Source organism: Gallinula chloropus, assembly GCF_964237585.1.
Source record: "Gallinula chloropus genome assembly, chromosome: 6".
Taxonomy (NCBI): Eukaryota; Metazoa; Chordata; class Aves; order Gruiformes; family Rallidae; genus Gallinula; species Gallinula chloropus.
In genome coordinates this window covers 10,486,924-10,514,585 of record NC_140091.1, presented here as the reverse complement: position 1 = coordinate 10,514,585, position 27,662 = coordinate 10,486,924, and the positions used below count along the sequence as shown (strand labels likewise).

The window sequence follows — 27,662 nt, the reverse complement described above, 5'->3', positions numbered from 1 at the left end:
CAGAGGAGTAAAGTAGCTTGTCCAGAGTAAGTTCCACAAATATTTTTAGAATTAATTTATGCTATTTTGTTTCACGAGCAGCAGTCAACCCCACCTGCTCACATCCTCACCTTTATACCACCCTCCCATTGACTGAGCATGTGTATTTGTACAACTACAAAGTGAAGAGAGAGCTCAGGGGCAAAAATAAGCTTCAAGAGCATGGAGAGATGAGACGGCTGCTTTTAGCCACAGTGTTGACATGAAAACAAAGCCTGAAAAAATCAATAACAGACATGAATAAAAAGCCTGTTCTGAGACTCTTCTGACAAACACTTGCTTGGATGCAGTGCTGGTGTTGGCACAGCATGGCCTAGTTGTGGGGTCCCACACAAAGTTCTGTGCAATAAAATTTTCAAAGCTCGCTTCAGCTTAAGTTGTGCACGCTGGACATTCTCAACTTCAGACTGATTTGGTGGAAGCTCAGGTTCTCTTACTTCATACACACCAGTTTATCACACAGAGGTACTAGTAACCACAGGAGAGACCTACTTCCTTGGAATTTTCAGGAGCCACAAAGGTATCCAGCACTATCCCAATTTTACTTGAATGACTGGCAGAAAGCTTACCCCCCACAGCACATTGTCTATGGCCTTACCAATACTAAATCATTTGGGTCCATGTTTGTTTTTTGGAATGCAGGCTGGGGATTTTGAGGTATTTCCAAGAGACAACATATAGAAGCTTTAGAGTAGTTTAGTGCCTGCTCTTGGTTTGTTTGTCCCCTCTGTGAGAACTCAGAATTCTTCCTTCACAGCTCAGTAGGTCTGTACACAATAACAGCTGGATTTTGTCAGCCTGAGGGCCAGCCAGTGTCAATAACATACAACTGGTTATGATCAGCCTGAGCAGCCCACAAGAAGCTGTTCAATGTGCCAGACCTGTTTGCCTGGCATGACAGAATGCAGAATTGCAAAAACACAAGTTAGGCCTTTTTGCAAGGGGAATGGAAGGGTAATAAAAACTGCAAGGAGCTTTCTGGGTTATCAGAACATAGGCTGCTTTTACAGGGGAGCTCTTCAAGTCCATTCTGTAAATGCTTTAAGCTCTATCTTCAAAAGCCAGAGAGATTTAGAGGACTCCAGTTTAGGTCTCTCCCCTTCAAGAAAGATACTCACATTACAGCAGTTGAAGGCCAGCTGGAGGAAGTCAGGAGGGCAGTCTCCCACCATGTGCTGGAAGGCATCATAATCCAATCCAAAATTCTGGACAAACAAAAACACAGCACAGAGAGATAAATGACATCTGCTATCTGGTCCAAATTATCTTCCTTTCAGGGGGTCCCTACATGAAGTTATCAGGAATCAACTTGAACACCAACTCTCAGCAGTCACATACAGAGGACTGAGAAAACTTCATCACACTCTCAACTGTGGCATTCCCAATCGGGATTACTTGATACAAGATATCTATGATTCTGTAAAAAGCAGAGGCTTTTCTATGATGACAATTTATCAGTTAAAATGGTTATTTTTTCAGTGGATGGTAGACTGGTAATACAAATTATCCAGTTCCTTAAATGCACTTCTATAAAATCTGAAGGGCAGAGAAACAGAAGGATCTCTTTCTTACTGCAGTTCAAGACCTAAGCAATTTTGCATTTTCCAAACTGGAAGGGATGGACAATTTGGAAGACCCCTACAATAGAGGGCCAAAAGCTGCCCTGCAGATGGCACTCAACCAAAAGGCAACTGAAGCAAGTAAGAAGTATCTTGTTTGATTAGTCAGTTCTAGCTCATATTCCCAGTGCTTAGCACAGTCTATGCAAAAATAAGGGTGAGCTTATTTTAGCTGCAAACATAGCTCCTGCCTCTTTCACAAGGAAGGATTGCTTAGCAGATGCAGTGTGCCAGAAGAGCTCTGCTCTGAATTTGGCAAGAACATGAGCTATCACTCTACAAAAGGAAGGTCTCTGCTCTGCTCTCAAAGTTCTGCCAGTTAACAGCAGAAAGGATTTCCCATGAGGATTGCAACTGGATGAAGTCTCTCTGAAAGTGCCTTCGATGGCGCTTCTTACAATAACAGCACAGAGGAACAAAAGCCTTTTACAGGCTATTTTTAATGTCACACCTATTCATCTTATCTTTGGCAGCAGTGCCAGAAGTTCTAAAGGCCAGCCATTATCATGGCATACTTGCCACCTCCCACCAATGTTATAAACATAACCACTTACCTCTGTGCGAGGGAGATAGTCTGGATCTGCCTGTATCCGCGCTATGATCTCACACAGAATTATACCATAGGAGAACACATCCGCCTGAGAGAGAAGGAAAAATAAACAGCCACGTGGTTCAGCTATGAATACTCAGCGTTCTTATCTGCCACAGAGTTTCTCCTTACCCCAAATGGTTATCGTGAAGCGACTAAACCACCACCACAGCCTCACAACACTAAGCGACTGCATCGTAGCTAACGTTTTCCATGGGAAGGAACACATGCTCACAGTAAAGGGTTCATGTTGCACAAATAGCAGTAACTTTAAAACTCTAAAGGAAAAAAAAAATCCACCTTGCCATTCTTAATTCAGCAATATTAAGAAGTAAAATCTCTCCTCACATAAGGAATGGTGAAGTTGTTTGATGTCTTTCAGATGAGAGCAATTAGAAACACAGCCAAACCATGACTTGCCTATATATCGCTGTGGTTAGAAAGATGGGTTTAGAATACATGTGATCACAGCTTATCCAGAACATTAGTGCTGTTTTCATGAAAAATGACATTTTTCTCATGGTACAGTACCTCTGGGGAAAAAAAAGTATCTTTCCTAAAGCTTGAGGCACCTAGTAACACTGCGTACCAGGATCAGCTTCCACTGAAATTTCCATGGTGCTCAGTAATCACTTATCTGACTACCACTGGAGCTGCACAGTCCCTCAGGTTTCCACTCACTCAGATTTATCATGTAATAAAATTTAGGAAAACATGAAATACCAGTCTACAGAGCAGAAGCCATCATTCCTCAGCCCTTAGATATGAGGCAGAATCACAGAATCATAGGGGTTGGAAGGGACCTTGGGAGATCATCAGGTCCAACCCCCCTGCCAAAGCAGCTCCCCAGCTCATATTGCACAGATAGACATCCAGATGGGTCTTGAATATCTCCAGAGAAGGAGACTCCACCACCTCCCTGGGCAGCCAGTCCCAGGGCTCTGTCACCTTCACTGTGTAAAAGTTCTTCCGCACGTCGGTGCAGAATATGTCACCTTTCATGCTGATGAGGTAGGAGACCTGCTTTCTCTTTAGTCCTCCATGCCCTAGGGTTAGTGGAGAACATGGCACCAGATATTTGGGTACTTTATTATTAATTTAGGTCAACTGGATCTGTTAAAAAAGCTTTGAAATGGTAATTATTACATTCATTACTGCGGTAACTACAGATTAACTGCTAGCTATAAAAAGGTACAGGATGTGGGCTTTGTCACAGAAAAGCTGCACTTGCAGGGCTGAGTTAGACTATGTTACACATGGGAAAGAAAATCCCATGTAAAGAACAACTTGATTGAAAATACCATTTCTAAAATCCAGTGTGATCTGATCCTCCTCTGAAAGAAACGTTTCCCAGTGCCACAAGCTTTGGAGAAGATTTTTATCCAGGTATCCTACCTTGAGAAATGTTGATTTATTTATTTTTTAATTTTAGTTTACTTTTTCCCCCAAATTAAAATAACTGTACAAGTTTACATACAGATTTCTTACTCCTACCCAGATTTCACTAACATATGGCCAGGAAAGCAACCTCGCTGTATTTCTCGTAAGGCTTCATAAAATTGTGTTTCTGCATGTGGGGTGTTTCTGAATGGAAACAGCATATAGTGAATTATGCTAAAAGTAATTCTGTTTCTGTGTAAGAATCCACATAATGAATTAAAAAGATTAGCTATTCATCTCACACTCTCCCTTAGTTTGAATGACCTGCCAAGTACAGAAATGTCCCAAATGAAAAATAACAATGTTATGGAAATCCTAAACCTTGTTTAGAATAAGCTACTGAAGAGAAACATCTGACAGTTGAAGTCCATTTATATCATCCACCTACCTTCTCATTATAAGGTTCATCTCTGAGAACTTCTGGTGCCATCCAGAAGGGTGAACCCACCACTGGTAACTTCTCACTATATAGATATGGGATAGATGGGGGAAGAGGGGTAGGGGGAGAGAAAGAACCAGCATTAATTAAGTGGTCAGGCATTGCTACTAACTTTCCGTAACTCCAAGTATCTGTAGAAACTTTCACCAGAGGGAAGTCGATACAAATGGGTTCCCATAACACACTCTGTTTCACATCGGCTTCCTACTGAATCACTGGAACATTCAGTAAGAGTCCATCAAGCCAAAATTATATGGGGGGTTTTTATTATCAAGCTACCTTACCTTTACCTATCATTATACTCTGTTTTCAGGGCATCTCAAAACTGGGTATTCAGAACACCTTAAGGCACCTGTGGCATGGCACCTTCCTGATTTTTGTGATGGGTTTGTCTGAAAATAGATGAAGCTTTCAGCACCCTGAAGGGCAGAGATTCCACAGGACCATACAAAATACACACTGGTTGTATTTATCAGTAGTGTGGAAATGAAAAGGTTCACTTTGAGCTTTCAAGTTCAGCATTTCATCAATGTTAACACAAACCTTCACACCTCCCAAGATACAGGTTTAGGACACGTGCAGTTTGAAAACAGTGCATAGATCAACTATGCTGAGATCAACTTTTATTGTTTTCTTTGTAGTCAAAAGAGCTAGAAGGCTATTATTTATTTTATGCTGAAGCATACACTGGAGAATATCTGACAGCACATTTCACAGTCAGAATTCTCTGAAATACACGAGTCAATGTACAGAGAGAACAATGAAATCCTTGTCATTGATCCCTCATGGAGGGATAACAAAAGGACTATTACCAATTGTGACACTAGCTTGTGACAGTCACCTGTGCATTCCTCAAATTAATTAAGATTATAATTTCACCCTAGGGAAAGCAAAATGGTGAGCTACTGTTAGTAATTTTAGTGTCTGTTGTAAAACTGGATCCTAAGTAACCCAGAGGTTAAGGAGAATATTACTAGAATGCCACTCAGTATCATTTATGAAAATGGGTAAAAGCTGATTAAAATTGTTGAAATCAGAGGACATTTATTATCAAATCATCCCAATGCAGAATGCTGGACAGTATTTTTGTGTTTGCTGTGTTGTGGGTTGTGTTTGTTGGGTTTTATTAAACTGAAATTCCCAAGCACCCTGGTTAGATCTACCCAGAAGCCTGAGCAAATCCTCACTGCGTAAAGGTTCCCATTTTTGAAGGGTGTCACTACCAAATCTATTAAAATGGACAGTAATTAAGGCTGGAACACTTTGGCCACCCCCTGTAGTTCTAGGCAGAAGGCTGAGGATATTTTTTGCAACTTTTGTATCAGAGTGCAATAGCAGCCTCAGGGAGCTCATTACAGCTTCTGACCTGCAATGGCACAGCAACTTTTGCTGTATTTTGATTAGTTCACGTACCTGTGATCAGGAATTTTCTCTGCTAAACCAAAGTCTCCCACTATTGCTGAGTATCCATTCTCATCATGTTTTATTAAGCAGTTCTGGAAAAAGAAAAAAAAAACCCAACAGAAGAGTTATTGTCTGGGCATGAAACCCATATACCATTTGTTTTATTTTTAATCTGGAACAAGACTACAAGGTATTGTTTGGAAGACATTCATCTATGAGAAGCTTTTGTCTGAAAGCAACCACTCTTTTCCCCTACCTTCCCCCCTGCACAATCACGTGTCTGTCAAACTTCAGATGCTGCAAACAGACTTACACTTAGTTAATAATCCACTTAAAAACTTGCTGAGAAAGCAGGCAGCCACAGCCAGCAAATAGCCAGCTCGGTTCTAGCAAGAATTAAGATGATTTAGCTCCCTTACTGCTCAAGCATACAACACATGCTGTTCACTATGACACCTTATATTTCTCTTTACAATTTGCCTGTACCTGACCAGAATACAAGATCAGAGCAGACTCTAAATGCCTTTGTATATTTTGCTACATTAGTGACTGAAAAGGAACTCACTGCTTTGCAGTCAATTTTTATCAGAAAATACAAGATGGGATAAAGTTCTACTTGCCTTTGAAGTCTCAAGTAAACTTATTTATTCTGCAAGTATGTTATAAAGCACAAGTTAAGGGAAAAGTCTAATAGGGAAAAGCTGTCGATCTTTTCCCTTCAGATGTGCCCTCCATTGTCAGCAGGGAGGGCGATTTAAGGACACACACAGATAAAAATGTCCTGGCAGCATCACATCGCACGCAGGATATTATTGATGTTATTTATTTACAACTCAGGAAAATGCTTCCACCGTTCCACTACCACATCTTTTCATCAATGAACAGACAGGAGAGGGTTTTTTTCTGCCCTGCAATAGGTGGAGCAAGACAGAATTCATTCCCTGACCGCATGCCTTGCTCTGTATCCTTCTGCAGGCAGGACAATAGCAGTGACAGGCAACAAAACCGCTGCCATCTCCTACCGAGTGGTACCCTGCATTAATTAGCTAAACAGCAGGGAACACTTTCTGGCTTTATTGTGCTTGGATGTAAAAATGCCCCTCGCTGACCCCAGAGCATTAGCTTGTCTGTATAATGCAACTACCAAGAAAAGTGAGTCCCTTGTGTAAAAGATCAAGTTCAGGTCATCACTGTTTACATTATTCAGAGATGGTTGTGGCCCAGGCCATGAAGTGAGGTTTCTTCCTGCCAATTATGAAGTTAAGCAAGCCATTCCCCTGATGATGTAAAGAAAATGCCTGTCAGCCTCTCCAAACTCAGGCCAGGCTCCTGAAATGCAGAGTTCTATTTGTTTAGCACGACTCAAGTATAAGTACAGTCAGTTTGGGGATTCATAAACATGTACCAAGTTAAATCAACCATGCTCGCCCAAAGAGCAGCAAAGCTGCTCAGTTGTGGGCTTTGTTATCTTTCATCAAAGAGCACATTCATTCAGCTTGCCTCTGTTGAAACATTTGGTCACTGTTAGTGGACTTAAAACTGAGAAGGATAAAACCTTTTCTGAAAAATCTTACTCAAGTGATCCGGACAAGTGGAATTTCATTGTGTACTACATGGAAACAAGCCTATGAGGACACCAGAGATCCTGCAGTGTATGAGAATGCTGATGCTGGTTTATGCAGCAAAATATCAGGTTATTTTCTGCCACAGATTTCTCATCAATTAAAGATGACTTGCAATTCGACATTTAAAACAAACCCCTCAAACCTCTGACTCATGAAAGAACTCATAAAATCCACACTTCCTTCTTGCATTGCTTTTGACTATTTCCATTTTGCTTATTTTGAGTAGAAAGCCTGCAGTACTTCATTTTACCTTCTGGGGTTTATGGCTTAGTGTCATTATTCTCCAATAACTCCAATAACACCTGATCTCCATAATGTCAGGGGAACATTTAAATCCAGACTAAGAACTATTTTCAAGATAATGTCAGTAGGAATGTTTCTACAGATTTTTACTTAAGATCTTCCATACTCCACAGGGCTGCTTTGCTACCAAAAGGAGGCTTAAAAACAACATCATCCTGACAGCAAATTTTCCTTCAGCTTCTTACCAGCATACAATCACATCCCATTAGACAACAATACTTCAGCAAGTGCAGATGAACAATCCTACCCACCACCAGCCCTCAGGCAGTCTCAGGTACAGCACTAAACTATTGTACAAGTAGATTATTCCTAGATAAACCATAAATTAAACCAAGAGTGCATCCAATCGAGCTGCCAAGTAATGCTACCTGACAGCTCTGAATTCCTTCACACATGAGCAGGACCTGCCTGCAGCAAAGCTGGGCTCCCATTCAGTGCAGGGCTTTGGGGAAACCAACCAGGGCAGCCATCCCACTGCTGTGGGGTCCAGAGGTCCCGCAGGAAAGACCAGTGCCCCATGACAGGGCAATGGGGGGAAGCCTAAGGCTCCATTTGTACTGATCAATTGTTCTGCTGTAACAATGTGGTGGGCTATACAGTGTTAAATGGCATAAAGGAGGAAGCTGAACTGTTCTGTCTCATTAGTCCAAGCTTATCTTCATCTGCATATGAAAAAGTGCCAAGTGTGAAATTAAATTTAGTAGGACACACATTCCAGTACAAGAGTGGCTTTTTTACTCACACTTAAGTCAGCCATGGGCAAGGTGACATGCCCCAGACAAAAAAAAGCCCATAACTATGAATATTCACTATAGTGAAACTGGTGCAAATTTTCATGGAGCTACACGGAATTCCTGGAACCCAGAAAGGATGGAAGCCAGTAGTAAAATCAGTAGTAAAACCCTTCTACAGGTGTTAGCATGGTCAGATGTCACCCTCCAAACCTGTACTGCTCATTCAGGACAAAGTTTTGCAGATGGCAATGCTTTATTCTGTGCTGAGATTCCCCAGGTGTTCAAAGCCACCCTCAGCACCACCATAATCCTTCTCTACCCTTCCAGCCTAGTAAAGCCATTACACCACACTGCACCAAATCTACAGCACACATAGTTCAGTTACCAGATTTAAGATGCAATTCATAAAAGGGCAATTTAACACAGCCCACAGTAACCAGTAGTTCTCATGCATCCAGTGAGACCTTTCTAAGCATTCACATTCTACTGCCAAGATAAATCAGGATCAAAAAAAGCACAAAGCTTCATTTGAGACTGAAAGGTTAAAAAGAGCTATTAAATTTAAGCTAAAGGTGGCATCCTAATAGGAAAAGTACAATAGAACATACTGCACTGTTCCTGCTGACAAAGTGATACCTCTCTGTTTCTACAAAAAAGAAAGATGTCTCAAATTGGTATGAGGAAGTTTCATAAATAGATTTTGGCACAAAGACACAAGAGTTCAAACCACTCTTTAGAGCAAAGAGCCTCTTGAGAACTGCCTCTGAGATGAAATGTCAAGCAGCTTTACAGCACGGGCTTTAGGAAAACCCTTTCAACTTACTATTGCACTGCTTGTACCAGCTACAAGGCAGTCAAACAGGATGGCCATCCCAAACTTTCTCTTTGGACCCCTGCAGACAGGGATGTTCTTTCCTTTGGCAGCTCTCATAGTCAGAGGGGGCAGCATTTGTCTTCAGCTGGGTTCTGGAGATTCCCCCCCCCCCCAAAATGGGGACCCATCAGTCCTTCCCCAGGCAGTCTCTTAATAGAAGCAAGGAGCTCTGTACATGAGCCCTAAAGAGTTAACAGGGCTGTTTATGCAGAGACAGATGTGAAAGAACATAAAGCCCCCTTTGTGTGTTACAGGAGCTTAACATCTGCTTTGCACAGCATAATCCTACTAAGACAAATGCAATATTCTACTCTCCCTTTTACATAAACAAAAACGAAAATAGACTCAAGAGTCTGAGTTAAAAATAAGTTGCTTCAATGGAGAAACCCCATCATTTTATTTTACAGTATGACATATAAACTAAAACTCCTCAAGAGATTTTATTGCACTCCAGAAAATAGGGGACCACTGCTGCAATATCTTCTGCAACCCTCTGATAACTGTTACCGAATTAAAATGCTTAAAGGCCAATTGAGATGTATCAGCTGCTTTCAAAGTGCTATCCCCTAGGAGAAACACCACTGACAATTAAATGTACCACAGGAAGTTTACAATACTAGACACGCCTTTGAAACTAAAACCATTATGTTTAAGGGACAGGCTCCATTTGGGTCCCAAGGCACCAGTAAAAGTTCAGTACTGTGACTATGATTAGAAATAATCATCTGCAACAGCTAAATTTTTCAGTGCAAGCCCTCCCCTGCAGTGCAAAATATCCAGGCAAGAGCTTACTCTCACACAAAGGGGACCTTACAGCCGCAGCGAGTACCAGACAAAGGTTCTGTTCATTGCTTGGGTTTTATTTTGTTTTATTTTGTGTTAAACAAGCAAACAGCACATAAAGTAAGAAGTCAGAGTATGTCACTTTCAAGCCCAAAGGCAGCGAATTTATGTTCCATCAGATAATCCACAGTAATTGCTTACATGCATGTTTCTGTCCCATAGTCACTCAGACTACTCTCTCAATGAAAGAAGGGTGAGCCTTTATACATTTACTGCCAAGTGAAAGCATATGTTGGAAGGAATATACCTCTGTGTGTACGTACGTGCATATACATGCATACAGATTAGAATTCCTACAGAGATTTTATCATCAATGGAGCTCACAATGTCCCCTACAACGGCTCACAACCTATTATTGATTATACCACACTGTTCTCAATTGCACATAATTCTGCAAAACTAAAGGCATTTGTTGGGAGTTTGCCTCTTTGTTTTTAATAAAGAGCCTTGGTAGTGGGTTTTTGGGAAAGGGTTTGGGTAAGAGAGCTCAGCTACTCAGGAGAACAGACAATGTGGCAAGCAAATTTTGAAATAAAGAAGAAAATCCTCAAGAATATTAACCCAGATGTGGCATGTTCTCACCTTGAAACACAAGACCTGCTGCCACTGCTGCAAAAAGTACACAGAAGCAGAACATGTGCTGGGTGGGGAATTCACAAGAGTGAATAAGGTGACATGGCAGAGCAGGAATCCAAGCTAGGGACTGGCAGGGACCAAGAGCATGACCAAGATGGGGTGGGTGGGGAGTCATGGTGGGGGAAGAAATCAAAAGACCACAATAAGAAGCTAAGAACTGCAGGCATAGTGAACAGAGGTGCGTGTAGGGGAAAACAGCAAACAGGAGGAGACCTAGAAATGGCTAAACATAGTGAAGACCAGGATGCAGAAAGATAGTTTGGATAAAGCACCAAGCAGGAGCAATAGGAAGAAGGTAACTGCAGTCAGCCAGACAAGGAGATTGAACAATAAAGCAGGAGGACAGATGGGAAGCAAGGAAACCAGGAGAAGACAAGAAGCTTTTGGACAAGGAAAAGCCTGATGGGCAGCTAGCATTGTACACCAGCAGAAAGGATTGGGTAGTCACAGAGTAGGTGTGATCAGTCTTGGAAAAATGGGTGCACACCTAGAGGTTCCCTTCTCACTGCTAAGGAGTCACTCTTGTTCCTCCTCCATCAGAAAACAGGCAATGTGTAATGGTAATACTAATTAACAGTAGCAATAAATACTGATTAAAAATATTTCATCTATTAGTTAGTCTATAACACCTCTGACATTAGTTTGAAGCTTCTAACCCTGCAAATGAAGTGCATAATGTTTTTTCCATCTTTTTTTAGATTGGTAGGAAGATACACACAAAGTACACGACATCAAAAAATTAATATTGCACAAACAATGGGATGTGAAGTTTCCTGGGAGAATGTTCACTCTTCCCTCATGCATATGCATTAAGGTCAAGTCTTCAATTACATGATCACACAGACAGTTTTCCACCTGACACCCACGTTTTCTAGTTCATGCAATGGAGTCACACTGAAAGTGAACTGGGACTGTACTTGGACCACTATTTTAAAGACTCTGGCCACTCCTGCCACAGAAACAGTAAGGTGAGAGAAAGGCTAGGAACAGATGAAAAAAAGGCTGGGCTGGAAATTAAGGTGGTCTGTCTTGTGTTTAAGACTATAGTAACGTTGCCCCAGGATCTGGATCCTGGCCTTCCTTGGCATCACAGTTGTAGTCTGTGACAAGTAAGCTAATTTAACATAATCTTTTAGAGATTGATGCTAATCTTTGCTTTCTCTGTCTCCAGGGGTCAAACATGATGATTTTCTAAGTGCTGTTAACACTTCCAACTGCCCCTGAGGTCAGTGAGCATATTGCCTTGAACTTAAACATCTATGAAATGCCAAATGCTCCAAAGTCAGTCATAAAACACAAGCACAATATTCACCAATATTCTTGGTTTTAATCTCTTCTGATAAGGCTGAGTCTATTAGTCTCCCTCATCTCAGAGATAATTGTAGGAATAAATTCACTGACACTAGAGCAGTCACTGATGCAGCTGCCAAGGAAATCAACAGTGCTTCCAGAGCAGGGTTTGAATGCAATGCAAATACAGTGTAAACAAGGTGCTGAAGGGACTCTGTGTAGTAGCATGGTATTTGTTTAGAGGGGTGAGATACAAAAGGATTTTGCAGGCTGGATGCTTCTTCCCTGTCACTTCCCACATACTGTTATTTTAATTGTAGGTAACAACATACAGATCATTGGTAAACCAAGTCAGATTAAGAAAAACTTTATCACGATCCACTGGCTCCTACTGAAATGCTTCCCATGGTTCACATTATGATCTCTGTTTTAATGGCTGCATCTTCTACGGCTGTTTGAGCTAAAATTTATATATCACCCCTCCTTGAGAATTACTGAAAGACAAAAACCCACATCCTCATGATCCCAGGATGCAAATCCTCCTTGAGCACATTACTGTGAGCCCCAAATAGATGAATAACTAAAAATGAATTCACAGGGCTTGTGGTGATATGGATAGTGGATAGGGAATAAGCCAATGAGGCTGGTAGTAACAACCCATCTACAGCTTAATCTCTGTGCAAATCTCTTTATGAGAAGTCAAAAGTGAGGACACCACGTTTATTGGCTTACAAAATGTCGAAGCCACCCTGCCCACACACTTGCTATCTGCAGGCTGGAAACTGCCAATCAGACTGCTTTTACCTTCTGACAGATTCGAGTTGGGCTGTTGCTGTTGATCAGGGCAGATCAGCATGATCAGCTACAGCAGCCCAAGCCCAGAGCCCAAGGACTGAGCTGCTTACAGCGTGGGTAGGTACCGGCTGTCTGGGCCATGCACACTCTTCTAACAAGCACTGCCTCTGTCTTTGACAGAAGGGCAACGGGAAGAGCACCAGTGGGGTGTCAGGGCTGACATCCCCTGTGGGATGCCGCATCGACTGTAATGACCTACATCTACTCCTCTACTGTTCTTCCCCTCTGGCTTTCGGCAGTATCAATGCTGTTCTGACACTCTCCACACGGTACAATTAGGAAGAGAAATCACTCTGCTGAATACTGATTGTCAAAACCACTTATTTTTCCATCTTAAGACTGGCAGGGGACAGAAACTTTTCCCTCTTTAATTTTTTATGCATCCAGGACACAGACACATTAACTCTGCTGTCAGAAAAAGACAACTCTGCTGCCGTGACAGAAAGAACGTCATGTATCCACACCACCTGCTCCAGGAAGCTGCAGGAATTAGGGGTTTGCCAGAAGCAGAAGAGGAAAGGCAGCAGTATGGCTCTAAATCATTTTTATGGTAAAATTTGCATTAGAGGGATAATTTTCAGCAGGCTACGGTGTTAGCTGTAACAGGTAAAATAAGGAGATGTTCTTGCACAGAGGCTCAGTTTCATTCTTTTCATAGTTCAGTCAAGGCCAGCAAGTTTTCTAGAAAAATACTTCCCTCTGCCCCCAACAAACTCAATGTCTGTTCAAATCACATTTTTTTTTTTCCAAGGAAATCCCATCACATCCTCCTTCAGCTCACTCAAACATTGATGACTAATGAAGACGACTCATCCCACCCACGAGTACAAGCCTGGTAAAATACAGGCCACCTCCTCAAGCAGAAGCCAAAAGCCACAATATGAGAGTTGAAAACATCAGAGACTGATTTTTTATTACAGTCATCTTAATTTTTTTGCTTTGGAACCAAGTGACTTGTTTAAAATTTAGCCAGAGAGGACAAACATCTGCTCAGAAGGAGAGTAATTTGCCCAGCAGATTAAATTTTCAATGTATATTTCACCAATACAATAATACACTGAAAGTTCCCAAGTACCCGGGCATTTAAGACCAGGTGTTTCATCTATTTTCCTTCCCCAAAAGAACAGGCAAGTACATACACCGCAAACATTTTTTTAAAACCTAATAAACCAAAACAGAACCCCCAAACCAAAACCAAACCAATCAAAACCCCCCAAGAAACTGGAAAATACAGAATATAGCTGATGACACAAACTTTTTTCCTGGCAGCTTCCTATGTGACCCACACCTTAGTGCTTAGAACCATCCAAATATAGCAAAACTGCTAGTAAAGTCTCAGGGTTTGGTTTTTGTTGGGGTTTTGTTTGCTTTTTAAATAACCCTTACTACTTCCTGTGGCCACAGATGAGTTTGCTACTGCAGTGAAATCAAGCACTCCTCCCAGGGGGTGTATTTTCTAAACAATTGACATTCAACAATAGATAGCATTGAAGCTTTGGTAGGGCAGCTCTGGAGAGTGACATACAATTATGTAAAGCTTTGAACAAAGGCGTTCACTGAGGTCTCAGGAAATGGATTTTCATATGACTAGACATCACAGTACACGTTTATTATAAATGCTGCAGGCACAGTGTTCTCCTTAGTTACATTAGTTCCTTGCAGTAACTCTACTTCTCCACTCCTAAGTGTACTAAAATACACCTTGAACTTAAAAAAAAAAAAAAAAAGGAACACTAAGTTATCTTTTCAGTTATTTTTACACACCTCTTATCTGCACACGCCAAGGGGACCAAAACGGAGCTTTCCGAGTGTGTCATGTCAAAGTGACATGACTCAATTTCTGGGTATTTTTCATAACTTCTATATCCTGCCTTGCAGAATTCAGCACCTTTCACTGGAAAGGACCCCCAAGGAAGTATTTTATGACTTCACTGAAATACTTCTTTCACTTACCAGTTGAACTATTTTTGTTTTCCCTTGGCTAAACGCACATCCTTCATCTGTTTATCACTGCACATCATGTCACATCAAAAACAACCCTAAAACTGGATGGAGGAGTAGCCATCACTCACATTTGCAAACAAAATAGGCTGTGTTTTTATTTTTAAAAGCTGTTCCTAATCTTAAAAAAAATAGCTCTTTTTAGGCTAAGACAACATTCTTCTGGATGCTTCCGACTGAAGCAACATTAGGAAGTCTTCCCAAGAACAGTTTTGGAGTACTTTCATGTTACAAGTCCCCAGTGAGCTTAAATCAGCTCATTAGCTCCAGACAACAGGACAGACAGGACAGCAAAGCCATTGGCACTGGCTGCAGTGGATGGCAAGATGCAGTGTGAATACAGGGACAATCTGATCACGGAGCTCGGGGCGCCTATGTCAGTATTTCTAGCTGAGTGTGAATGTAGCTGTCACCAAAGCTGTTCTATGTTCACTGAAAATTCTGCTGCTGAAGTATCTTTCTGGAGGAAATTGTGAAGTTTGAAAGTCACAGGCAAACCAGATTGATGTTACTGACTTTAGAAATTAAAGAAATATAATCCAGAATGGGGGACAACACAATGTTGAATTAGTAATGAAACAACATCCTTCCTACTGAATATGATTTGTGAAATATGTGAGGAAACAAAAGGAGATTTTAAAGTGCACTTGCAATAGTCTCCTCAGTTTGGTTTTTTTATATGATTGACTTGTTCCAAATGTTAAGATTCTTATGCTTAATTATCCAAGGATTTAAATACTTACTGAACCATAATTCAGACCTAAAAGCTCTGCAGCTTCCCTCATTAAGAAATGACCTTCCCTCAGGATAGTTATTTCTCCTGTTCCCATACAAACTCTCAACATGTTTTGATGAAAGTTTTAATCCTATAAACTGTATTTTAATTTGTTTCTCAAAATACCTTAGATCACACCTTTATATAATAGCAGTTCTCTGCTGGAAGGAGGAAAAAAGAACCAAATGACCAGTTATAGTACCTTCATTCAAAAGTTCCCTTTGTTTCACAAACAGTACCTTGGATGTAAGGTCTCGGTGGAAAATGCCTTTGTAGTGAAGATAACTGATTCCCATAGCAATGTCATATGCCAGTTTCACCCTCACTGTCCAGGACAGATGCTGGTTACTGTCTAATAGCTGTTCCAGGTTGCCACAGTTGATATACTGAAAAAAAGAGAGACAACATTTATAATCCAACTTTATATATTGTCAGGAATGTAAAATTCAGCATTACACAAGTGTCCTCAGCTCAGCTACACATTAAATGTTTGGTTTTTTCCCTTAAGGACTGAACAGGCACAAAGTTTACTGCAAGAGATGCTGAGAACATCTCCCTTTAACCATCTGTACCAGTGTGTTTATATTAAAAAGCATACAACCATGCAACAGCCACTACTGCATTAACTCTATGGTATTTAAATACCGGCATTTGAACAGACCCTTTAGAATCACCTGTTATAGAGTATCACCCTCTCATTTCACTATGAGGAAAATAAGGGCAAAAGGGATCAAGAGCTGGCTCTTCAGGCAGAATAAATCAAGAGGGCCAAGTATCCAAGTGTAGGTCACAGCGCCTGATCAAGTTCCCAGATATCAATTCCCTAAACTGAAGCAGCATCAAAGACAAATATTACAACACATTGCTGTGAGTTCCACTTTTTCATTGCTACAAGTCCTAATCAGCAACCTGATTCCCCACTGTGCTCAGTGCTACATCAACCCCATCAAATGCTACGTTCCTTTTCATGAGGGCTACATTAAGTATAAGATAAATGCTAGAAGAGACAGTGAAACAAAGCTGCACCCAAATGATGTGAAGTAATATAACCCAGGGTCAGGACACGGTGGCTCCACTGCTTCTCAAGTAATCATTACAGCAACACGGGGCTTATGCTTTATGTATAGGCCCTTTACACCACAGCAGCAGCCTTGCTGTGTTTGAGTAGCTTCTTGTTTTGCTCCCAGCCCCAGTCCCCTCACCAGTGACTAAGCAAAAACCTAGCAGCAACTCAGCGACTTCTCTCAAGAAGATCCAGGCGAAGCAGACAGGGTAATTTGCTCCCAAGCTTGGTCCAAGCATCAACACTGTGGTGGGCTGCATCAACTTTGCTCCTGTGCCAGACAGCTCCCCAGTTCTCTCTCAAGAGGCTTTGTGCTTCCCTGTGTCATTCACCCAGACAACACACATGCCACAATTATCAGGTTAAAATGAAGACTGTATTTGCAGCTCTTACTGCTTCAGGAACTTTGAACCTGTTTGTATCTTTGTGGGCTGCTTTGTCTCCAGGAGGGAGCCTGGGGCATGAGGTAGACACAAGCCATGATGCAGCTGATCTCCTCAGACTATGCAACTGCAAGTAAAGGGCACGTATAAGCCAGATTCTACCCCTAAATCTGGGGCTCATGGCTCACCCACTGGATGGTATACAAAACCCAGCTTCTTCCTCACAGCCAGGCTGTGTCTTTTTCTGAGCTGATCAGTTAATTTTGAAAACTTTTTCCAGCAGATCCACAAGTTCCACAGGTAGGTATTTAACAAGGCTCAATTGTTTGGGCAGATGATGCACAGAACACCTCTGACTGCTGGAAAGCTTACTGGAAGGGGGCACCAAAAGTAGCATTGCACTCCACTGCTCCCCTCAGCTAGTACACATCCTTTGGGAACTGGGTTCACCCCTGCACAAGGACAGCAGCACATTTCACTGGCAGTCCAGGACATGATCACACATCCCCCACCCCACCTCCCACTCCCCCACTCACAGAAGCTCTGTGGACTACTGGACAAGCTGTGAATTACACATGCAACACATGGACACAGCAGGCACTAAATATCCTCACCCTCAGCATTTGCTTTTCCCATGTTAAATACAAACCTTAACACAGTGCTGGGCATGCACCTCTTGTCCTTGAGCAACAACCAAGGCACACTTGAGTGCATGCTCACTCACTTGTGAAGACAAGAGTTACTTCTTTGCACTCAATGCTCTTCCAAGAATGACTGACAATTAGCTCCAATCTGGGCCAGATTTTAGACCTGGTGTCAACTACCTTCTAGCAAAAGCTGCAATCCCATAAAAGCTGCCTGGGTCCGGGAAATGCCCCAATACTTAGCGATTTCATGTCCTTATGACTACTTCAAGGTACTGTTTTGTATCTTTTGCATCAGACTAACAGCAGGAGAGACTGTGCTGATATATACAGGAAAGGATTTCAGAGTGAGGGTCAGAGAAACAGAGAGAGTTTCTTCATGTTGACTATTTCCAGGCCAAAGAGACAAAAAGCCTGTATTTTACAATTAGGCAAGGAAAGCTCTTGTACTCTTAGAAAGTAATCTGACAGACATGCTAAAATGTGTTGTCCTGTTCTGAAGCAGTAAAATTTTCTATCAAACTATTCTCTTCAGTGCTGAAATTAAGATAATTACTAACAAATAAAAAACCTGATGGCTCCTCACCAAAACTAAAGGCAACCAAGACTTAACACACCAATGATAAAAATCAAACATCTCGAACTGCTATAGCCCCAGCTCTGCAGCTGGTTGGGGGGGAAGGAGCTGATCCAGTGACTGTACTGGAAGCTGGAAATTGCAGGTTGGTGCAAGCCAGAGATCTCAAACAACCTGTTCCTTATGCTAGCAGTTCGTGTGTCAGGAGGGCAGAGATCTGGAACAGGTCACTCAGAGGCTATGCAATCTCCATCCTTGGAGATTTTCAAGACTCAACTGGACAGACCTGCAGCCAACCTGACTTAATGTTGGAAACAATGCTGCTTTGAGCTTTTCCAACTTTGATCTGTCTTTCTCACTGCTTTTATTTGAATCCTTATGGGAGCTAGATAACCTTGTAAGAACACTCAAGAAAAAAAAATAAAATTGCTCAATATCATTTGATATGTTTGGTGGTTTGAGGTTTGTTTTTTTAAAATCAGAAGCTGCTAACATGCTTAAGGAAAACAATGCTGAATAAGATTTCTACATTAACTTTATATGTATTTCCAGGGTCCTTGGAACAGTGCAAGCAGCACTTCTCTGTTATATTCGAGTCAGAACAGTATTGACCAACCTGGAACAGAAGACACTAAACCATCTGGCTCAATAACCCAATTACAAAGTGACATTTCTCAGTTATCTTAAACCATTTCATCTTTCTGACTGGGAACTGACAGATTGTCCATACAGCACTACCATACTTGAATTCATTGGCAACAGAACACAGGGGGAAGGGAATCACTGGCCTGGCTTTCTGGTTTGGTTAGGGTTAAACTGTACTATGTCATGACAGTAATTGCTCAGGAAATACTAATAAAATCAAATGAGCAACCCATAATGGTATTGTCTGAAATATGGCAATTCCTAGCTACTACTTTGAGCATGCTTGTGCTTCCTTTTTCAATGAAGTAGCTCACTGATCTGCTCCATTGCTGCCATATTAGTTAAGTGCATCCATCTATTCCCCTAGCATCCTCCCAGTCAAATTAGCTTGTAGGGTCATTTACCCATCTTGACTGCAAGGCCCAGATGCTAGCACGGGCTGGGTGAGAACTGACACACACACACACAGAGGACACAACATGCATGAGCAAGAATCCAACCTGACTTTAAACACACATACAAAACCCATCAGGTGTCCTATCAAAACTGCCACCTGGCAAGTGCTCAGACTTCATTTATTAGAGATGTTCGGTCTGGGTTTGGCCCTAATTTCTAGTGTACATGCAACACAGCAGGTTAATAATCATCAGGTGCACAACTGAACTAAGATTTTCCTATAGACATCTTTAATGCTCTTTCTGGTGTCAGGTTTTAGCTGGCCAGCAGGTAATATTTGTATGCAGAGTCCTCAATTGTCCCTAAGGCAAGCACCACACAGGGTTCAGCGCTCCCTCAGCGTCACATAACTAATCCAATTCTTCCGGCCATTCAGGCTGATAATGCAAACAGCCAGCCTGATGGCCTCATTTTTTCAGAGGCCTTCAACAAGGCCTTTTTGGAACAGACAAAATTATGTATGTTATTTCCTAATTGCCAATGCAACTGGAAGAAGAAATACTCGTTCTCAATCTCCTACTAGCACAAACCAGCTTTGTGTGGTAAGAATATCCTAGAGGATAGCAAGTGCGACTATCCCAAAGAGAATACTGGATTTTATTTTGTCACTGAAACATTTCAGTGCTGGGACAGTAAGGTTACAGCACACACATCATCTCAAAGCATTATTCTACTACAACAACAACAACAGCCATTGCATAAGTGTACAAGCAATTGGAGCAGAGATCTGATCGGGCTACGACAATGAAAGCAAAGGACACTACATTTCATAAAGAGACCTCAGAGCTAAATGGAGCAGTGTTCAGACCTTTTCAAACGCCGTATCATCAGGTTGCAGTGAAACAGCTACCCATTATTCCTACTGCTAGTTTTTTGTCATGTAACAGGACACCAACAGTCAGTTTATTTGGTTGCCAGAGTCTAAAAGTAACTACTTTAGGTCGGTTATAATTGCATCAACTACAATTTAATAGAGCAAAGTGAATGCTGGTTTTAAAAGGCCATTTTATCTCACAGAAGTATTCTTTTCCTACAAATTCATCCCTCGTAAGAGCTCATGCTTTTGTTGCTTGAACAGAAGTTCAGCAAAGCTGTATTTGTTACACCCCTCCCGAACCCTATGAGGAAAGAGGGCAGTAGCTTCTTTGAAGGACAAGTTACCCAGAAGCTCAGCCAAGCGTAGGTGTTTTCTGGATCAAAGAGCATTGAGGAGGCTTCTGATGTTATAGCTTAACGCTACAAAATGCAAGAGCAGCAGTATATAACCCTTTCCCACACAATGCCCAGGGCACAGGGAGATGTGCTATTTTAACTTAGGAGGATAACAGGACTGCTTCCTTGCAAGACATTTGTAGTCACATTATCAGACTCGAGCATATGAAATGAGGAAAGGAATTAAATTCAGCATATAATGGTACTTACACATAGCATTACATGCTTCGTTTCAGGATACTCATGATAAATTACAGCTGTCACATTTTAGCCTTCCAAATTCAAAATTAAGGTTTGAACACACTAACATGAGAACTAGAAGTTTTTAGAGAAAAGGTGCAGATTCATGATTCTAGCAGTTACTGCTCAAAACAGAGACTCCAAATATTGCCATGTCTGAGGGGGAACACTCAAGAGAACTGCAAAGAGTTTTCAATGCTGCTTTGGAAAAAGTCAACACTGCTTCAAGATGTAGGTCTAATATAAATAAGCCACCACATACTGCACAGGAAAGACAAAAAAGTTGGCCTGCTACTTATTCAGCTTTAAGCATTGCTGCTTGCCATTTAAAAAGCAGTAATTAACCACAAGACACCTCTATATAGTAGCCCAAATGTTGCAAATGGCAAAGCACTGAGTGGTTAAGACAAGTAGGTGTGGAGAGTGCATTTAGGTTGGCAGACCAAATGAAGGAAGTAAATAATAAGAGCTCTGGGGTGGCAGGACACTGCAAGACAAACACTGAGGTAGCAATGAAATAAACTGGAGAAGACAAATGAAAAAAAGCAGGAAGAGAAGCAGGAGGAAAGAGTTGTGACTGTAGCATCTTCAATGTGAAGAATTAAGTGCGGTATCAGAACAAAAGCCAGACCACATAGTTGGACTCGAAAGGGAGACCTGGAAAGCAAAGTAACAACATTGCAGACATCAGTGACAAATGCATTGAAGCAGTGTCAAGAAGAGATACAGCTTGCCTATCTGAATCCTTTCTAATGCTGGAAGTAAGAAGGTAACTCTCATGCCTAATAAAAAACAGTTGAGATCTTTTCACTCACTCAGCTTTCTGCAGAAGTTTCAAAAAAAAAAAAGCTTTAAACCATCCATTTCAAAGAGAACACAACCCCATCTTCAGTTCTTGTATGTTTAGGTCATCTGTCACCCTCAACTCTAAGTTACTACTTCGAAGGCTTCTGGCTGTGCAAGACAACAAGCTGATGTACTCTTTTGCCACACTGTCATAATTAGCTACAGTAGGAGCCCTGGAAATTTCCTCCTTTCCCCCAACTGTTTTATTTAGCTTCAACTGGAAAATACAGTATCAGTGTGTTCAGAACTACAGTATGAGAGACTACAAGCTGATACACAGACTGACTATTAGAAGAGATTGAATTATTTTTGAAGCTAGTTCATAGAACTCCAGTTGGTAAAAAACCCAAACCAAACAACAAAACCATCTAAAACACACTGACCTCACCCAAGTACTTCTGAGCAGTAACCTTCCATTTCCAATTAAATATCTAATGTACTGATTGCACTAAGTAAATTAAAAACTTTACAATGGAACAGGCTGTTTAATTTGGGCTTACAACTATATTTTTGGTCAGCAGATGAAAGTGTCATCAGGGAGAAAATCACAAGTAGTGAGAAAGTCAGAACACGCAGGTAAAGCAAGAATATTTCAGAACAACACTCAGACTTTTTCATGAGAGACCAGAAGGGCTCAAGTGGCTAGGAAAAACCAGCCTGATCGAAAGGACAGAAGAAAAGCCAAAAGTCTTCCTCTAAAGGCCACTTTTGTTTCCTGTTCCTTCATTACTGAAAACCAAAAGGGGAAAAAGGTCTATAACGAAGTCAATTTCTCTTTCGCTTCTCAATAAATACAAACAATTCAGTTCTTTAGTAAAATAATTATCTTCTCTTAAAAAGCACTAACCACTGCAGAATTTAAATAATCTCACTTTTAAAGTGTCAGGTATTCACGAAGAGAGGGCAAGCTTCCTCATGCAATCACCATGGCATGGTTACTCATCAGAACTCAGGACCAGAAGACAACAAACATAACAGATCTACTTCTGTTTCTTCTTCTGTGTCAGTTGTGGCATTGATTGATTCAGTGGCTCCTCCTTCTCAAAAGGCATGTACAGGCATGGCTTATTTTATAAGGGCAAACAAGAATTAGCATGTACTAACTCAGGAAGGAGCTGTAATGAAAACCATTTGTTGCATTCCAAGCATTTAAGTGCTGGCACAGAAAAGTATATGGCAAGAGTTGTCTTCCTTTAATTCTCTACATCCAACAGCTCTTATGGTCAGCATAGTGACTTTATCCCTCTCCTGTCATTCCATTCTACCAAAATTTAATGTTCATTTGCTTGCCTGCTGCTAGAAACACATTACTGTAAGCAAGGCTTCAACTGCAGGCACGTAGCAACAACGCACTATTGCAACCCGTACATGCACGAAGGGTTTGAAATACTTCAGGAAATAAGCTTATTTTGTTGGAACCGGAAAACACTCCCAGTATATCTATACAAACTGGCCTTGATAACCATTTTTCCTGTAATTATGTTGGGGGGAGGGGGAGAGAAACTAAAAGAAGGCCTAACAGAAAACCTGTATTTATAATCCGAAGTCACAAGCATGTGGATTCTGAGTGGAGCCTAGTTTCAGTGCAGGTAAGAATCTGGGATATGGCAAGCTAGCAATGGCATAAATTAGCAGAGAGGCACAGAAGAGAATGTACCTTGCTGCTGACACAGGCAAGAGAAACAGCATCTCTACAATAACACGTCTTAAGAGCAGAAGGCATTTTGAACATACTACACACTCAGTTCTGCCTTCCCAGCAAAGACACCAGCAGTAGCAGCCCACAGATTATATTCCTGCAAGATTCCAGATAAATAACCCATTTCCTTCAATTTTGGAAGTCTGTAGAACTAGGATGTACTGAGCACAAATGTTACAGCATGCAAACACCTCCTGTGGTACAAATTTTCTTTAAGTGCTGCAGAAACACTACCAGTTTTGAGCTGTTTCAGAGTGTTTTTCCAAGCCTCGATGCTCCAGCTGTGCCACAAAGTCCACTTACATCTGAGGTTGCTCAAACACTTTACTGGCAATTACAGAATGCACCAAGATCCCCTATTCATAGCAGTGTACAAAAGCAAACATTAAAGGAATTTTCTTGTACAGCTCAGTTTCTAAATGTTTTGGATGGCTGGTAAGTAAAGCAAAATGAGGAAGTGAAACTACAAAACACTTCTTAATTCAAGAGTATGTTTCCTGGGGTCCATGGTGACAGTATGTCCCTGTGTCTTTAGAAAGCTCTACAAACAATCTGAATTTACTGGAAAATAAAACAAAAATCCCAGACAAAAACTTAAAGGGCTAGTATCACAGTATCTATTTGGACTGCATCTTTTCAACAGTCATGTGCACAGGAAAATCTAGTCCTCAAGGCAGCGTTCTGTCCTCCTCCACTCTCCCCCTCACACCGTAACAGTTGGGCAGCTTGCATCTTCTCACTCTTACTAACCTTGACATATTTCCAGGATAGCAGAAAGCAACATTAAAGGAATTACAGGGGCTGCAGTTGAAGCAAAAAAGAAAAACATTTGAGACAATGGCAAGTAGGCTTACAATGACTGTCAAAACACTGATCCTCAACATCCATATTCCCTACCCCCAAAACAGCCAACCACCACACACCTCCAGCCACATGCGCGTGCCACACGCACACATGAAAGGAAAGAGACAGCGGAGCTTGCTGTCTGTGGTTCAACGTTTATCTGCCTCTTATCTTACTTTCTTCTACCCTTGAGACACTCTAAGGAGGAGGAAGAGGTTACCACCAGCAAGATATTTAGTAAGCCTTCCTCAAAAGACAACATATTTAAGTGTAGCTCTCTCAATTTGTGCACCATTACAAATTCTGAAGTGATGAAGCAAGTACACCGTCCTCCTAGGAGAGGGGGGCAAAAAGACTTCAACTCAACATGTAGTCTGCATAGCCAAGACAAAGGAAGATGACAAGAGGGCTAAACCATGAGCTCTTAAGCTCATACACAGGCATTTCAGAAAAAGACTAGAATCCAAAAGCTTGCACAACCAGTGGGTCTCACTGAAATAACAGGTTGCTCATCACATCTGATCTAGCACCTGCATGCATAAATATAGCCTGTGTGCCTGAAGTTAGACTCATATTTTCAAAGTCTTGGCTTCTGTCGTTACATAAGGATTTCTTTAGTGTCTCATTATAGTAAAATACATCTGAACTTTCTTCTCTGTGGGAATCCACCCTTCTCTCCTTACCTAACTATGTATTGCAAATGCATCTAGTTTCCCCGTGCCTTCAGCACAACGCAGTGATTACACAACTTTTATTGCTTGTCTGCTTTTGGTAAGAGGAGAGACCTTCTCTGCAGAGTTGTGCCCAATATGTTTACTTTACCTGGTCACCACCAACCTACAGCACGTTTTCCTCTACCTGATTGCCAGCAATTCCCTTCTGGGAGCACGCCTGTGAGGCCAGTCTGCACGCTCCGTAGAACAACGTTTCTGTCAGCTTTTTGTTTGAGCTTTCCACTGCAGCTTTTTTGAGAATCAATTTCACCTTTCTGTAAAACAAGGACCCACTTGAACCTCTCTCTTCCTGTTCTAATTCTGCACATGTACACAATAGGAAACCACTGTCTTAAAAGATGCATTTTGGGACAATTGGTCAAATCATATTAGGCATACTGCCACAGGAAAACACACACAAATTCAGGAATTAAAGCTTTCCCCAGTCCTCAGAGCAAGTGCTGTGACCAGGTAGAGCAGCATTTAAATTCCTAGAGCAAGCTGAAGCTATCCCACAGGGGCTTCTGCATTCTGTGGGGTAACTTGGTATAACCAACACAAAAACTACATTTAAAAAAAAAAATCCTCTATCATTTAGTGTTTTTCTGGAAACCTTAGGGCTCTGACCACTGCAATCAGACAAGATGGTTAGATTTCGTTTGTGAAAATGTAAATAGCCACGAGATGTAGGAAAAAGAATTGAAAGATCACCTAACTTAACTAAGGTCCTTTACATGTTTTCCAAGAATCTGGCCTTTGATATTTAAGCACTCAAAACTGCAGAGCTACAAATCAGACAGACTTAGCTGAAACTCCTGTGGAGACCTGTATCATTTTTGCTGGAGTAAGAACTCAAGGGTCAAGCACACCACGTACGCCGCAACGTCAGGCTGCGAGAGTGTGAACTGGAGATGGAATTTCAGCCAGAGCGCTAAATTTCCTGCCTCCTGTCACTGAAAGCCAGGCCCCCTTGTGCGATTTTAAATGGACTTTTTGGTATGTGCAGCACATCAAGCTGTGTTTGGGACTGGAGCCTTTTTTTTCCTTCTAACTAATTCACAAAAATATTTGGTTCCCAAGGAAAATAATGTAAACAAAGTAAAGAATATGTACTTTGTCTTAACTTCTGCGAAATAACTTCACTCCTGAAGCCTTAAAGCTATAGCATACGCTTTGAACAGCAACTCTTTGCAAACACCAACACCACCCTCCCTCTTCTGGAAGCTTTTAAACTCTACTTACTCTGAACAGTCTAATTTACTGATTACATGTACTGTGCTTCGATTTAATTTTGCATCCACCGGCACGTACAGATGAGTTAGGTTTACTTCTACCTTTAATGAGCCTAACCCAAACCTCTCATACAAGGTACAGGGCTGGGTACCAGAGACTGCCACTCTTCAGCTGCTGGAACAGCCAGTCATCTGTGTTCAGTATGGGTGCCTACCACGTTATTTCAACAAGAGAGACATGTCTTGATCTGATAATGGTGCTCATGTTCTTCCAACCCTCACTCAGTCTTCCTAGAGTTGATAATTCAGACTCAATCATTACTAGAAATAAGATAACGTATTTTTTTTTTTCCCCTTTTTCATGCACCCTTTCAAAAAACTACTGTTATGGCAGACACCCCTCCCCACAACCAATAGTTGGTTAGTCTAGCACTCTCCAGTTAATATAGCATCAGGGTAAGGTTGCTTTCTAGAGCTACCCATGCTTCTTTATGAAGATCAAATCGATGGGTCTCTTGAATTCTGCAAGCTGGGCGGTATCAGATACACTAAGCATTTCATACATGAAGTGAGACATGCTGTACTCCTCTAAAGACAATGAATCCATGGAAAAAAAGGACATCACTTTGAAGTTGAGACAGTATGACGCCTTGTGTAGCACAGAAAAAGGATGAGGTAGAGCTGGTCATCAAGCATCCATCTGCAGTCACTAACAGTGCACTCAGTCGCTTTTTACAAATTAAATTGAGAATCTAAGTGAAGTGTTACAGCAAAACTGAAACTGATAGTCCACATGCTGTGAAGAGTGCAAAACTAAGACCAAATATGGCTTAAGTGTTGACAAGTATCTTTAAAAATTCTGTTATGAACAAGAGATGAAGGGAAATGTCTCCACTGAAACAAGTTTATAAAAAAACCCCAAGCCACCCTGTATTTCAAACCCTCAAAAATGTACTCAGAGTCATTTTGCAAGATGCACAGGAACAAGAAAAAGTACAAGGTCTATATACAGTCCTGGACAAAGCTATTAAAGTAACTTATTTCTGATACATACACACATACAAGTACCTAATATTTTAAGGTTTAGGAGTAGTGTGGGGGTTTTTTTTAATGTCACAGTAATTTAAGCAAAAGCTAAAATGATACTTTGAACAAGAAATCTGAAGCACATCCCAAGGCCAATCACATTAAGGATTCAGGATCTTTAAAGTTTCAAAAAGATTGCTAGAGCCTTGCTTTGTCAAGTTATAAACATATTCATCTTGGAACATAAGCAGAAGCTTCCTAACCTTTTGGCTGTAAGAAAAGTCTTTATTACCTACATTTGCTTCCTTCCAGCAAGATAGCTGCTGTAGGCAACAACAAAAGGTGATACTTTCGGTTCTTCCTAACTTCAGGCCAGTGTTCATCATGAACAATTAAGTAGAAAGTGCTGGCAATAGACTCAGCTTTCTGTAGATGTTCAGTTGGTTTCTTTAACCCAGAAAGTTTGAGCTGATGCTCACCTGTAAGCAGGCATGCAGTAAGGGAGATTTTTGCATCTTGCAGGTTTACCCTAACTCTGAACCCCAAAGAAAAAAAGACTCCACAGTTCTATGTATTTTCAAAACAGGTGATAGAATTAGCTGTACATTTTAAAGCAT

The 27,662-nt window shown here is 41.3% G+C and overlaps 1 protein-coding gene across 1 annotated transcript in view; it reads right to left on the bottom strand.

Annotated features, from left to right (window-relative positions):
- Positions 1 to 27,662, bottom strand: part of TESK2 (testis associated actin remodelling kinase 2) — a gene marked incomplete at both ends in the record, with an annotated part of 69,915 nt that overhangs the window by 5,519 nt on the left and 36,734 nt on the right. The window contains 5 exons of the mRNA XM_084266571.1: positions 1,158 to 1,244; positions 2,213 to 2,296; positions 4,076 to 4,151; positions 5,540 to 5,622; positions 15,706 to 15,852. Of these exons, the coding sequence (XP_084122697.1) occupies positions 1,158 to 1,244; positions 2,213 to 2,296; positions 4,076 to 4,151; positions 5,540 to 5,622; positions 15,706 to 15,852 (477 nt within the window). The remainder of the gene's footprint in view (positions 1 to 1,157; positions 1,245 to 2,212; positions 2,297 to 4,075; positions 4,152 to 5,539; positions 5,623 to 15,705; positions 15,853 to 27,662) is intronic.